Genomic DNA, 15,703 nt, shown 5'->3' with positions numbered 1-15,703 from the left:
TACAAATACACAAACAAGGAACTAGAATAGGCCATTTGGCCCTTCAAGTCTGGCCCACCATTCAATAAGATCATGATTTTAACCTCAAGTCTACATTTCTGCATGCGCCCAATAATCTTTCATCCCTTTGGTACTTCAGTTTCATCTCTGTATGAACTGGGCAACTCCTGAGTTTTAGATGGTGGTTCCTAATTTTAGATTCTCCCATATCAGGAAACATCCTCTACACATCTGCACTATTAACGTTTTAAACAAGTTGTCTGTTACTCTTCTAAACTCCATTGGACTTAATTCTAATCTGCCCAACCTTTTCTCGGAAGACAACTTACTTATTCCAACTGTTAGTATAATAAGCCTTCTCTGAATTGCTCCCAATGCATTTACACCCTTACTTAAATAAAGTGATCAATACTGTGCAAAGTACTTCAGATCTCACCTGTATATGAAGCATAACGTGCCTAATTTGGTATTCAATCTCTTCCTCAGTAAATGGTATAATTCATTGCGCTTCCTGAATTACTAGCTGTACCTAGGTAATAATCTTTTTTGATTTCTGCGCTAGAATGTCAAGCGTCCTTCTGCGTCTTGCAACTTTGCAACCTCTCACCATTTAAAAAGTATGCATTTTTATTCTTCTTCCCAAAATGGACAATTTCACATTTTCCCAGATTTTCCCCTCAAGCTCACTACTTAAACTGTCTATCTCTCTGCAGTATCCATATGCCCTCTTCTCAACTTATTTTTTTAGACTTAGCTTCGAGTCATCAAATTTGGCAATCATACACCTACTTCCTGTTAGGCAGTTAATCTTTCCAGTTAATCCTTCTACTGACCCCTTCCCCCGCCTCCAACGCAGCCCCCCACTCCCTCCTGGACACCACCCCAAGGCTCCTACCCTTGCTTGACCTCTGCATCTCTAATTGTCGTCGAGACATCAATAGCCTCAACCTCTCCATCCCTCTCACCCACTCCAGCCTCTCCCCTGCAGAACGTGCAGCCCTCAGCTCCAATCCCGAGCTCATCATTAAACCCGCGGACAAGGGAGGTGCAGTTGTAGTATGACGCACTGACCTCTACATTACTGAGGCCAGGCGCCAACTCTCTGACATCACCACCTGCAGTCCCCTGAATCATGATCCCACCCCTGAGAACCAAACCATTATCTCTCAAACCATTCACAACCTCATCACTTCAAGTGACCTCCCACCCACGGCCTCTAATCTCATAGTTTCCCAACCCCGCACCGCCCGCTTCTATCTCCTTCCCAAAATCCACAAATCTGATTGCCCTGGTCGACCCATTGTCTCCGCCTGTTCCTGCCCCACCAAACTCCTCATCTATCTGGATTCCATTTTCTCCCCCTTGGTCCAGGAACTCCCTACCTATGTCCGTGACACCACCCATGCTCTCCACCTCCTCCAGAAATTCCAATTCCCCGGTCACCAACACCTCATTTTCACTCTGGACATCCAGTTCCCCATGCTGATGGCCTAAAAGCCCTCTGCTTCTTCCTATCCCGCAGACCCGACCACTCTCCCTCCACTGACACCCTCATCTGCTTCTCCGAACTCGTCCTCACCCTCAAACAACATAACAGACAATCTGACCACCAACACTGGACATTCAATGGTGTTATCGTCACTGAATCCCCTACTGTCCACATCCTGGGGATTGCTATTGACCAGAAACTTGATTGGACTTGCTGCATAAATACAGTGGTTACATGAGAAGGTCAGAGGCTAGGAATACTGAGGTGAGTAACTTGACTCCTGACTCCAAAGACCTGACCACCATCTACGAGGTGTAATCAGGAGCATGATGGAATACTCCCCACTTGCCTGGATGAGTGCAGCCCCAACCACATTGAAGAGATTTGATACCATCCAGGGCAAAGCGACCCAACTGGCACACATTCTGAAACCTCCGTGCCTCCACCACTGAGCTCAGTAGCAGCAGTATGTGCTATCTACAGGATGTACTGCAGAAGTTCAACAACAAATATTAAAGTGTAGCTTCCAAATCCATGACCGCTTTCATCTAGAAGGAAAAGGGCAACAGATACATTGAACACCACCGCTCGCAAGTTTCCTGCTGTTTTGTCACTGTAGCTGGATCAAAAATCTTGGAATACCCTCCCTAATGGCATTGTAGGCCTAACATAAGACCATAGGACACAGGAGTGGAAGGAAGGCCATTTGGCCCATCGAGTCCACTCCGCCATTTAATCATGGCTGATGGACATTTCAACTCCACTTACCCGCATTCTCCCCAACAGCGCACAGATTGCAAGAATTCAAAAAGACAGCTCTCCTGACATCTGAAGGCCGACTGGGGACAAGGAATAAATGCTGGCGGGCTAGCAATGCCCATGTCCCATGAAAGTATAAAATGAGCAACTCTCCAGAGTAGACAATTTCAGACATTCACCTGCATTTCACTTTTAAATGAGTGTTTCCTCATTCTGTAACTTTGTTTCCTAATTTGAGGTGCCTCCACAAGTGGCACCGTCATCTACCCTGTCAAGGTCCCTCAGAACTTTGTATGTTTGAATAAGATCATTCCTCTAAACTCAACTCCTCTAGTTTCTTTAATGCAATCATAATACCCTATATGATCATCTTCTATCCCTCCAAGGAAACTATGAGCTTTCTTCGACTCCATGAGAGTGGTTATCATTGCTGCATTCTCTTTGTCACTGCTCTGCTTACGCTACTCTAGTGCACCAATTGTGGAATTTGCCAAATCATGATCTACTTCCAGTCTGAAGAATGTTTTTACTGATTTCAATATCATAAAATTGAACGTTGTTGAAAAATTGAGATGTTTTCCTATGTTTGTTAAGCTGTGTCAGCATCCATTATCAGTTCAGTTTTATTTATGCTAACATCTAAACTAAACTGACAATGAAATTTCTATCAGAACAGATTAAATCTGAAAATGATTGCACAGCTCTCAATAAATCCGTAACAGGGATAGGAAATGGACATCTGAAATAATTTGTGAAACAGTCAATTTGAAGGAAAATTCTTTTTAATCGTTGTTTGTTAGTAATATAGTTTTTGCTTTGAAACAACTTTTTTCTTTACGGAAATGTACAAATGTTTTGCCTGTGTATTCTTCTTTTAGTTTTCATTTCAGATGTTAAATATGTTTAATTAGAACAAGGCTGTTATACTCTTGTCTTCAGCTTACCCAGAAGTCTGTGACAGTCAGAGTACTCGGAAGTGCAAGGATACCCCAACATTGGTGCCAAATAGTGATGGGGATGCCTCCAAGCTGGAGCACAAATATGTACATGATGTCTATGATGAGATTGCTGGTCACTTCAGCAGTACCAGACACACCCCGTGGCCTAAAGTGACTGAATTCCTGAAAGCACTACCAGCTGGAGCCTTTGTGGCTGATGTTGGTTGCGGAAATGGCAAATATCTAGGTGTGAACAAGGACCTGTTCATGGTACATTTGTTTTCTTAAATCTTCCAGTACAAAATGGTTCTGTTTAACATTTGAATTTTTAATTTAATGTTGAAGAAACTGTATTCAGTGTTGATTTCTATTTATAGGGTAAATTAAGTGTGTGGAATTTTATTTACAAAGACAGTCGGCTTGGTAATTGGACGTTTCTGACACAGTACATCATTTTAAACCCTACTAACCACCAGCATTTCCAAACCATTCCTTGGATTCAGACTCCAAAATTTTCCGTTAAAAGATACAGGGGGGAGAAAAAGCAAAGATGGAGGCCATTCAGCCCTGATCCCTGTGCTGATGCTGACATACTCCATTTCCGCAGATTATTTTGGTTTCCTCGTTTTAAAACAATGATGTAATTTGCTTCGAAGTTATTGTTTAGTTTTCCTCAATAACTACATTATGATGTATGCAGTGGCCTCTAGCCTTGAATTGAAAGACCTTCAAATAGGAGGGAAGGGTCACTGGCCGTGACATATTAACTGATTTTTCTTCACAGATGCTGCCAGACCTGTGGAGCTTTTCCAGCAATTTCTGTTTTAGTTTGATTTACCAGATTTATCGGAAGTTCGTTCTTCTCAGGTTGGTTCAGTTAAATTCCTGTGTATTGACAGGAAAATCTCCAGGTTTCGTTTGATGGCAGGAAAGGATCTCCTTTTCCTCTGATCTTTGTTCACCATTGTGCCTTCTGTTTCCAGCTCTGTAGTCACCACCACCATCCAATCCATTCTCCAGTGTGCCCTTTTGTCTCGTCTTTCATTTTATCTATGCCCACAACGTAACTGTCTGAAGTAATATTTTTGACTTGCATTTATGCTTTTTAGTACTGCTAACTCATATATGGCCCTTTTATTCAGATTGCTAAACTAGGTGATATTGGCTCATGTATTTTAAACACAAGAAAAATACTTACGTTGTGGCAAGGATAGGGTTAGTAGTTTAATACTAAACAAGTTGTATGCTGTTTTGCCTGTGCTTGTCAAACACATTATCTGCTGCCATGTGATGTGCCACACTGCCAAAAGTATTCAATGTGCATGTGCATCAGTCAGTAATGCTCTGAGCTATGTTTATTGAACTTTCAAATGTATTTGTTATTTAGGTTAGAATACAAGTGATTATGAAATAACGAGAGTCATTAGCTGATCTTACATCCTGTATCTCCCATTTTTATTGCATTCTGTTTTGAAATGAAAAAAATCATTTCTTGGACCATTTCGAATAGAGCCCTAATTAAAACCTAAATTAGAGTCGAGACAAATTAATAAAAACAAATTTGACAGTTGAACCTGCAGTCTTCAGCCCAGCTTAGGACCATTTTAATGCATTTTTTGATGTACATTCTTGGAAATGACTTTGATCATTTACCCATGCATTTTCTAAATGTATGCTTGTTATATGTAGTATTTGACTACGGAAATTAAAGATTGTATAAATCGCCAGACTAGTAGAAAATCGGAGTATTGAGGTTTTTTTTAAGAATACAGCAAATGAAGACCAAGAAACTGATAAAGAATATAGTATGAATGCAGAGGAACGTATGTGTGGAGTATTTTTTAAATAGTAAGAAGTTGGAAAGTGTAACTGTGCAATGGGATGTAGAGACATAAAAATGGGCTGTAAATCTTCTGGTATGTAAAAAGGAAACATTTGGATATGAATGCCATGACAGACCAAGCCAGGAGAATCTAGGATGGGAAATAGAGAAATGGAAGAGAAACTAAATGGTTAATTTGCATACCTTTTACTGAGAGAGATGCAAGATCCCAGAAAGAGATCCAAATATTAGGGAGAATTGAGAGTTGAAGGAAATTATATAGTAGTTAGAAAGTTGCACTATTGAAATTAATGAGACTGGAAGTTTGTAAGTCCCTGGATTCTGAAATTCTACAGCCCAGTTTTGAAAGAAGACACTATAGAGATAGTCAATGCATTGATGATCATTGAATGATTGTTGCAGACTAGAAATTAGCAAAGGTCATCTGGCCATTGAAGAAGGGAGCAAGAGAGAAAATGGTGAACTACAGACCTGTTAGCCTTACATTAGTCGTATGGTGTAGGGTAGAACCTATTATAATGGATGTGATAAATGGACGCTTGGATAATAATGATCTGATAAGACCTAGTTAGCATGGATTTGTGAATAGGAAACTGTGTTTCTCAAAGTTGTGAAGTTTTTAGAGCATGTTGTGAACACAGTTGTTACAGGGGAATCAGTGGACTTTGCATACTTGGACTTCCAGATGATTTTTGACCAGGTTCCCCCCTTGAGATTGGCTAGTTAAAATAAAGCAGATGCGATAGGAGGTAATCTATTGGCATGGATTAAGGATTAGGTAAAAGGCAGTTGAAGAAGTAGGAATAAATTCTGTCATAGGGAGGCTGTGAATAGAGGGGTAATGCAAGGATCCGTATTTGGGCCTCAGTTATAGACAATAGGTGCTGGAGTAGGCCATTCGGCCCTTTGAGCCAGCACCACCGTTCATTATGATCATGGCTGATCATCCACAATCAGTATCTGTTCCTGCCTTATCCCCATAACACTATCTTTAAGAGCCCTATCCATCTCTTTCTTGAAAGTATCCTGAGATTGGCCTCCACTGCCATCTGGGGCAGAGCATTCCATATATCCACCACTCTCTGGGTGAAGATGTTTTTCCTCAACTCTGTTCTAAACAGCCTACCCCTTTTTTTAAACTGTGTCGTCTGGTTCTGGACTCATCCATCAGCGGAAACATGCTTCCTGCCTCCAGAATGTCCAATCCCTTAATAATCTTATATGTCTCAATCAGATCCCCTCTCATCCTTCTAAACTCAAGTCTATACAAGCCCAGTCGCTCCAATCTTTCAAGATATGATAGTCCTGCCATTCCGGGAATTGACCTCGTGAACCTATGCTGCACTCCCTCAATAGCAAGAATGTCCTTCCTCAAATTTGGAGACCAAAACTGCACACAATACTCCAGGTGCGGTTTCTCCAGATCCCTGTACAGCTGCAGAAGGACCTCTTTGCTCCTATACTCAATTCCTTTTGTTATGAAGGCCAGCATGCCATTAGCTTTCTTCACTGCCTGCTGTACCTGCACGCTTGCTTTCATTGACTGATGTACAAGAACACCTAGATCTCGTTGTACTTCCCCTTTACCTAACTTGACTCCATTGAGACAGTAATCTGCCTTCCTGTTCTTGCCACCAAAGTGTATAACCACACATTTATCCACAGTAAACTGCACCTGCCATGCATCCGTCCATTCACCTAGCCTGTCCAAGTCACCCTGTATTCTCATAACATCCTCCTCACATTTCACACTGCCACCAACTTTGTGTCATCAGCAAATTTGCTAATATTACTTTTAATGCCTTCGTCTATATCATTAATGTATACCGTAAACAGCTGCGGTCCCAGCACTGAACCTAATGGTACCCCACTGGCCACTGCCTGCCATTCGAAACAGACCCGTTTATCACTACTCTTTGCTTCCTGTTAGCCAGCCAATTTTCAATCCAAGTCAGTATTTTGTCCCCAATACCATGTGCCCTAATTTTGCTTACCAATTTCCTTGTTGTTCACAATGTATCTCAATGATTTAGCTGTGGGCACCAAAGGTTTACATTTCCAATTTGGGGATGATACAAAGCTAAGTTGGAATGCTGTGAGGAAGATTTATAGAGGTTTCAGGAATGTTTCAGACAGACCTAGTGAGTGGGCAAGAACATGGTAAATGGAATATAATGTGGTAAATGAGAGGCGATTCATCTTGGTAGGAGGAACTGATACATGGAGAACTTCTTAAATGGTAAGAAGTTGCAAAGTGTAGATGTACAAAGGGACTTCGATATCCTTGTCAATAAATGACTGAGAGGCCAACAAACTAATAGAAATGCTAATGGAGTGTTAGCCTCTATTGCAAGAGGATTTCAATACAGGAGTAGTGAAGTCTTGTTTCAATTGTACAGGAGCTTGGTTAGATTGCAGCTAGAGTATTTTCTGCAGTTTTGCTGCTTTTTTATCATCAGAAAAGATACCATTGCAATAGAGCAAGCGCAACAGAGGATTACGAGACTTGTTCCTGGGGTGGTAGGACTGTCACGTGAGGATACATTGTGCCAACTGAGTCTGTATTGTTAGAGTTTTGAAGAATGAGAAACCTACAAGAATGTTGAAACCTACAAGTACTAAAAGGTACAGACAGAGTAGATGCAGGTAAGATGTTTCTCCGGGTTAGGGAATCTCAGACCAGGGGCACCATTTGAAAAGAAGGGGAATGCTATTTAGGACTGAAATGACTTTTTTTTCCCACACAGAGGGTTAAGACTCTTTGGAATCCTCTGTCCAAGAGCGTCATGAAAGCTTGACCTTCTATTTAAGGCAGAGATTGACAAATTTCTGATCATCAGTAGCGTTAAGGGTTAAGTGTGAAAGGCATTTATGTGTTCAATCAACCTTGATAATATTAAATGGTGAAGCAGGCTTGATATGCTGAATGGCCTACTCTTGTTCCTGTATTCCTATATTCACTGTGTTACTATCCTGGAAAATGAGGGGTATACCATCACACCATAACCTGTGCCTTGTATATGGTGAGCAGACTTGGTGAGTTATTTCCTCATCATTCTCAGTCATACTTCTGCTTTTACAGCTACAGCATTTCTCTAGCTGCTTTGTTCAGTTTCTCGTTAATAGTAATAATGGATATTGATGCTAGGGAATTCAGTAGTGGTAATGCATGGAACTTCAAAGGGAGATGGTTAGATTATATCTTGTTGGAGATGGTCATTGCTTGGTAGCTACGTGCTGTGAATGTCACTGGTCATTTATTAGCCTGAGACCGAATGTTGTCCAGGTCTTGCTGCATGTGGACATGAACATGGACTGATTTAGTTTGAGGAATTATGAATGTTTCTAAATATTGTACAATCAGCAGCAAAGTCTCCACTGCTAAGCTTAGTAAGGAGGGAACGTAATAAATCTGATTTGCCACAAAAGTAAATTTATGATACAAAGAAAATGTAAGATATTATTTATATGCTTAATATTCTGAGAATCTTCAATCTGAATATCAAGTTGCTTGTAAAATGTCATTGCAAACTTCTGCAGCTGCTGAGGATCTGAAATAAAATTGAAACTACAGAAATACTTTACAAACAAAAGCTAAATACTGTGGCTGCTGGAAATGTGAAGCAAAAACCTGAAGTGCTGAAGAAACTCAGCATGCCTGGCAGCATTTGTGGAGAGAGAAGCAAAGTTAATATTTTGAATCCAATATGAGAATTTTTAGAACTGAATGTGTTGGAAAATGGTCGTTTTTATATTTTTGACAGATGTGGAGAAGGAGCGACGGGAACAGTTGCTGTGGAGGCACAGTGTAAAAGACGAAAGGATTGCTGATGTGGCAAAAGACACAATAAATGGGTGTAAATTAAGGTGTGAAAGAGAGAAAGTGGGTACCCTTTGCTGACACAGCTGGGGGCGGGTGGTGGGGAAAGGAGTTTGGGTGAGAACGTGAGAAAAATGAAGGACATGCAGCCAGACCCTGAAATTATGGAATTCAGTGCTGAGTCTGGAGGCTGTAAAGCGCTTCAGTGAAAAATGAGATGGTGTGCCTTGAGCTTGCGTTGTGTTTCACTGGAATATTCCAAGCTCAGGACAGAAATGTTAGGAAGATAGTTTTTTGAAATGGCAAGGAACTGGAAGGCTGTGTTCATTTCTCCAAACAGAATGGTGGTGTTCCACAAAATAGTCAGACAGGTAAGGTCAAAAGGAATCCTGTCGCTGTTTTGAGAAGGAGGAGAAGGAGTGAGCGCTGAAGTGCGGGAGGTGGTTCAGCTACAGCTGCCAATTCTGTCAACCATGAAGTGGAGATTATCCAGTTAAGGACAAAGGAGGTCCTGTTGAAAACAGCCTGGTGGAAAGTGATATCTTCAGAACAGATGCAATGGAGATGGAAGAACTCGTGAATGGAATGGAATAATTGCAGGAATAGAGTGTGAGGAGATGCAATCAATGTAACTGTGGCAGTCAGTGAGTTTGTAATGAATGTTGGTGGACAGTCTCTTCTCAGAAATGGAAACACAGAAGTCCGGGGGGGGTGAAGAGAGAGAGAGAGAGAGAGGATGGAAATTGGAAGCAAAACCGATCATATTTTTAAAATTCCAGGTGAGAGCAGGAAGCAACACTGACATTGTTGACGCACTTTGGAAAGAATTGTGGATAGGGGCCTCATGTAGAAATGGAATAAGGAATATTCTACATACCCCAAGCATAGCTGGGAGCCATGCAGTTGCCCATAACCATTGTCCTTTGACTTGGGGAATGTGAAATATGTTAAAGGTGAAATTGTTCAAAGTGAAAACCAGCTCAACCAGGAGGATGGTAGTGGTCGATAGAGACTGTGCAGTCTTCTTTGCGAGAAGTGGAGAGCGTTCAGACCCTCCTGATGGCTGATTTTGTGTAGAGGGATTGCATATCCATGGTGTAGAGGAAATGACAAAGGCCAGAAAACTGGAACTTACAGAATTGACTTGGTGTCAGAAGGATCATGAATATAAGTGAGGAGAGACTGAACAAGTGGGGGACAGAGATAACGAGTAACCCAGTTTATGGCTTTTGGATGGAAGTCGGACCGGAGTTTGTTTCATTGAGGGACTATTAGCTGGGAAGCTGTGGTGCGGAGATCTCCAGAAGAGATGAGGTCAGTGACAACCCTGAAAATTACAGCCTGATATAATAAGCTGGGGTTATGATCCTGAGGAGGGTAGTGAAGTATCAGAGAGTCGGTGCTTGACTTCTCCAAGCTAGAGGTCACCACGTTGGCAACAACAGCACCATCCTTAGTGGCATGTCTGATAAAGTTAGGGTTCAACCTGAGAGAACTCAGTGCAGCAAATTCAGAGGAAGGCAGGTTATAGTGGATGAGGGGATCAGAGAAACTAAGGTGACTGATGTCAGTTTGACACTTTTTATTGAGGGAATCAAGTACAGATAAGGGGCCAGAGGGAAGGGTCTAAGTGGAGAGGAAGTGCTGGAGATGGATGAAAGGGTTCTTGTGGTGAGGGAGAACCTTTGCTCAAAGAAATGAACTTGGAAGTGCAGATGATGGAAGAAGTATTCAGAAGTATTGAGGTAGGCTTGTAAATGAATAAAACTACATTCCTTGCTAATCACAGGGTCATTCAGTATCAGAAAGGGGAAGGTCAGAGGGTGTAGTGAATACAGGGCTAAAAATGAAATTCAATACAGGGTTGCCATCAGAGTGAAGTTGAGGGGGTGAATGGATGATCTTAGGACATTAATACCCTTTAGTTTTTGCATTCTTTCACATTTGAAAGGAAGAGAAAAACTTTCTTGTAAAAGTATCGCACAAAAAGAAATGGAACTAGAATCCAGCAAAGCTTTGAGGTTGCGTGAGGCAGTGATGATGGAGAGAGCAGTAGAGTGTGCCTGTGCTGATGCATGGTACTGTGTGGATCTTGTGATGCAGTCGAAGCAGTTATTTAGGAGTGTTTGTGTATTTCGGAGATACCAGTTATCCTAGTTGGGTTCAAACTTCAGTTGGAATCCCTTGGAATTCTCAGTAGATATGGTGGTACTATGAAGAGTGAAACAGTGTAAATGGTTCTGGTCAGTCATCTTTCATCAGAACTCAATACTTTGTTTACAGGGTTGAAAGACACACTTGTCTTTCGAAAGAATAACAGCTTGCCAGTACTTTATTAGAAGTTTGAAAATGTGATTGCGTAATTTATATTTTTAGAAAGTTCCGTTTCAGCAATTTCTTATGTTCTTATTTAACAGGTGGGTTGTGATCACAGCAAAAGTCTTGCTCATATTTGCAGAGAGAGAAATTTTGAGGTCTTCATCTGTGATGGCTTGCTTGTGCCCCTGCGCGGTGGTGTTTGTGATGCCTGTATATCTATAGCTGTTGTTCATCACTTTTCAACAGAGGTAAATTCAAACTTCTCTTGGGAATTTATTGAGAATCATAACCTGCTGTTTCAATGTGAACCAGCAAATATTTGATGTGTGTTCCAGTGGATTTTAAAATGCAGTGAATTTGTACAGTATGATTACTTGGCTGTGTAGTTGTGACATAATTGTGTGAAATTAGTCATGATGTAAAATGACAATTACAGCTCAGAAGGGTTTTAATTTTTATAACTCTAATTCCTAAAGTTGTTGCAGAAACCTGTGCTGCTTACAATCTATCATTGTACAGCTTCTTTCCCCTTTTACCCTCCTTAGATTCCAAAACCCATCTCACATGGAACTCTTCAGCTGACCCAATGCTTCCTGAGAAAGCAAACTGTTTGCATGTGCAACGTTCCACCTATTTTAAGGAAGTTGGGGGATTCGCCAAACAACAGAAAGCAACGAGTTGGGATAAATTGGTCTTTGTCTGGTTGGCAAGCTGTAACTAGAGGGATGCCACAAAGTTCAGTCCTCAGGGCCCCAACAATTTTACAATCTACATTACATTAATGATTTGGATTCAAGGACAGAATGAGTTATCACAAGATTTGCAGATGACACTAAAATAGGAGAGAAAGTAAGTTGCAATGATGACTAGGAAGTTAACAAATGGATACAGAAGTTCAGTGAATGGGCCAAAATTTGGCAGATCAAGTTTAACATAAATAACTGAGAGGTTATCCATTTTGGTGGGAAGAATGAGAAGGCAACTTATTATCTAAATGGATAGAAACTTTAAAATGCTTTGGTGCAGTAGGTTCTGGGTGTCCTTGTGTACATGTCACAGAAAACTAAAATGCAAGTAATAAGGAGGTGAAATTGAACTTTGTCATTAATTGATAAAGGAATGGAGTTTAAATTCAGGGAACTGTTATTGCAATTTTGCAAGCCACTGTTAAAACTACATCTGGAGTACAGTTTAGATCCCCTTAGTAGAGAAAAGATGTAATTACATTGGAGACAGTTTGGAGAAGGTTCAGTAGATTAATTTCAGAGCTGAAAGGGTTGTCTTTATGAAATGAGATTGAGCAGTTCTGATCTGTACCCTCTAGCATTAAGAAAGATGAGAGGAAATGCACTTGAGGTGTAGAAGGTACTACAGGGGATTGATGAAGTTGTTATAGAGTCATACGTCATGGAAACAGACCCTTCGGCCTGAACAGTCCTACGTACTTGCTCCTGGCCCATATCCTTCCAAACCCTTCCTGGTCATGTATCCATCCAAATATCTTTTAACCTTTGTAATTGTACTTGCATCCACTACTACTTCAGGAAGTTCTTTACACACGTGAACCTCCCTCCATGTAAAAAGTTTGTCTCATATGTCTTTTTTAAATCTCTCTCCTCTCACCTTAAAAATGTGCCCCCTAGTCTTGAAATTCCCCATCTTAAGGAAAAGACAACATCCATCAACTCTATAAAGTAATGAAAGGTATAGATAAACTTCAATCAGGTCACTTGTCAACCTCCTATGCTCGCAGTGATAAAAGTCTCACCCTATCCAGTCTTTCCTTATAACTCAAACCATCCATATCTGGCAACATCCTGGTAAATCTATTCTGAATCCCCTCCAGCTTGGTAATATCTGAGAGCAGATACAGAATGAGAGGTGGTTATTAGACTAAGGGATGACAGATTAAACAGATGAGGAATCATTCTCTCAAAGGTTGTAAATCTGTGTAATTCACTACCCCAGAGTGTGAAGAATGCCAAGACCCTGAATATTTATAGAGGAGATCGACAAATTTTTAATCAGTAATGGGATGATTATGGGGAGCCAGAAGGAATGTGGAGTTGAGGCCGAGATGAGATCAGCTATGATTGTATTCAACGGCAGATCAGGCTCTGCCTGAGATACACCTCACAACTGAGATTTACATAACATTTCATTTTTAAGATTATATTGTAAAAAATACAGTAAAATCAATGTAGTCTAAAGTGACATAATAGGCACCTAATTCATCAAACTACAGAAAACTTCCTTCATTAGCTACGAAACCACCAGCAAAGTACTTTACAGCCTGTTTATACATTAAACTATGCTCCCAGCAGATTTAAGCTTTCAATTTCACATGAGTTCTTGCTTTAAGCAGGGCTGTGCTCTTCCTGCCACACCAGGCAAGTTTTCAGTGTCCTTCAGAAGTTGTTTCACTCATCGGAGATCCCAAAGCAGCTTCTAGCAGATTGGCATTTCTAGTGACTCATTTCTTCTTAGGTCTCCAAAAGTCTCAGTTAACTTTGAACAGAGAATGTGTTCTCATTGGCACTGTGCTTGGTGGCTTCTCTCTACAGTGAATCTACTGCTAACCCCATTTCTGTCTGTGGTTCTCTGTGCTCAGAAAAGTTATCAGCTACCTCATATCTCTTATGAAAGCTGATACTTGATTTTTCTAAAGGTTTATTTTGGGCCTTTTTCCCCCATGATAACCATACTACCATTGATCGTCACCACACACAATTAGCATGATCTCATGACCACCGCACTCAGGACATTCTATTTCACTTTAAAGGAAATGTTTTAAAACTTCACTGTTTTATAAAAGACTCCTCATTCCTGTCTGCTTGTATCTGTTCCTATTTTAAGATTGCTGGACTGTAGACCTGAACTGATTGGTCTATGCTTACGGACAAAGTTCTTCAATGATTTGCCATTGCCTTCTGCCGGATGGGTAACCAGGAGATAATTCATGTTCTTGCTACCTGTTATCAGGCTAAATGGAAGTAATTACATTCTGATGGTCAACATTCTTGGGCATATTGCAGATGTACCTTCCATGGATAAGAGGTCCTGATATGGGACTGGAACTCACATTACTAACACCTGCCAAATCTGTTTCTGACAAGTGGTATGAGGCAACCTAAAGTGGGGATGTTTGTGAAATAATGATTATTTTGCTTAAACAGTTGTTTCCATTGTTTTCTATTGTAAATTTGTAACTGCAGAATGTATAAAATGTCTTGCTGTGTTTTGTGTTAGTTCTTATTGAATGTTCTTATTGTAGGGAAGACGACTGTCAGCCATCAAAGAGATTGTAAGGCTTCTACGACCAGGAGGAAAGGGACTGATTTATGTTTGGGCAATGGAACAGGAACGTGACAATATAAAATCTAAATACCTCATGGAAAGAAAAAAAACAAACAAAAGACAAAATTGCACCACAATGCCAATAGTGAATGAAGACCAAGATACGAATCGGGTGGATTTAGCTCATTTCAGTCAGTTGGAAGATCATAATAAAGACATAGAGAATGAACAAAACTGTGCAAAACTGCCTGTTCACACAAATAGAACCTCTTTTGAGTCACAAGATCTACTTGTTCCTTGGCATTTGAAAGCTGGAGTTAAAGTGGATAGTGCCTCGTCATTGCCCCCTACTGGGCCCAAAAACATTACAGTTTTCCATCGTTACTATCATGTTTTTTCTGCTGGAGAATTAGAAAACCTTTGTAGTTGTATACCTAATACGAGAATTGTAGAGAGTTATTATGATCAAGGGAATTGGTGTGTGATCATTGAAAAACACTAAAATATACTAAAAAAACTATTATGTACTTGTAATCCCATATGTACGTTTTATTTATAAACTTGTTCACATATGGAAATATATTGTAATAGGATCATGTATTTTAAAAAGCTTCATAAATAAAAGATGATACACATTCATGTCTTGATACTTGCCTTCATCCGATGTCACAGCTTCAGATCATCCAACAGAAGAAAATTAAACTGCAAAAGTTTTTGTTCAAGGTATATTTCTTGACCTCTTCTCAGTGAGGAGGTGTGAGAGAGCCTAATCCTAGGATCTCCAGCGTCCATCAAGATTGAAAATGGCATATATAGGAGAATAACACTAATCTATTATCAACTGTGTGCTTAATATATTGGTATATCATTCCATTATATTGAATTAGCAGACATTTTGCCACATACCTATGATTAAATTTGTTGCAATGGAAGGAGTGAAAGTAAAAGCTTTGAATTTGCTTTTTGTTTTACAGTGCATTGTTTTGTGCTAATCATTGTTATCCTTCTGCATTTGGCTGCAACTTTATGGTTGGGTACATGTGTAGATTTATGTTAAAATTCTGAAATTGAGGTCTGTCACTTAATGCATTAGAAGTAGCTTTGTGTTACTACTAAGCCCAAAAACCAGGCTAAATTTTTGCTCCATAAGTACTTGCCACAAGTAACTTGGAGATATTGGCAAAATGGATGGAGCAAGTATTGGAAAAACATGATGCAACTGGGAGTCTTCTGTAAAT

The 15,703-nt window shown here is 40.3% G+C and overlaps 1 protein-coding gene across 3 annotated transcripts in view; it reads left to right on the top strand.

The window, feature by feature from the left end:
- The window catches only part of alkbh8 (alkB homolog 8, tRNA methyltransferase), a 53,496-nt gene extending 38,412 nt beyond the window's left edge, over positions 1–15,084 (top strand). For 2 of the 3 annotated variants that reach the window (XM_059646632.1, XM_048532891.2), the window contains 3 exons: positions 3,188–3,456; positions 11,267–11,416; positions 14,443–15,084. In XM_059646632.1, coding sequence (XP_059502615.1) covers positions 3,188–3,456; positions 11,267–11,416; positions 14,443–14,967 — 944 coding nt within the window. In that variant the 3' untranslated portion in view covers positions 14,968–15,084. The remainder of the gene's footprint in view (positions 1–3,187; positions 3,457–11,266; positions 11,417–14,442) is intronic. The other variant, XM_059646631.1, reaches the window with a different exon arrangement.
- Positions 15,085–15,703: the final 619 nt, after the last annotated feature.

Source organism: Stegostoma tigrinum, chromosome 6 (assembly GCF_030684315.1).
Source record: "Stegostoma tigrinum isolate sSteTig4 chromosome 6, sSteTig4.hap1, whole genome shotgun sequence".
Taxonomy (NCBI): Eukaryota; Metazoa; Chordata; class Chondrichthyes; order Orectolobiformes; family Stegostomatidae; genus Stegostoma; species Stegostoma tigrinum.
Note: the sequence above shows the minus strand (reverse complement) of the source record. Positions and strands in the feature narration are given on the sequence as shown.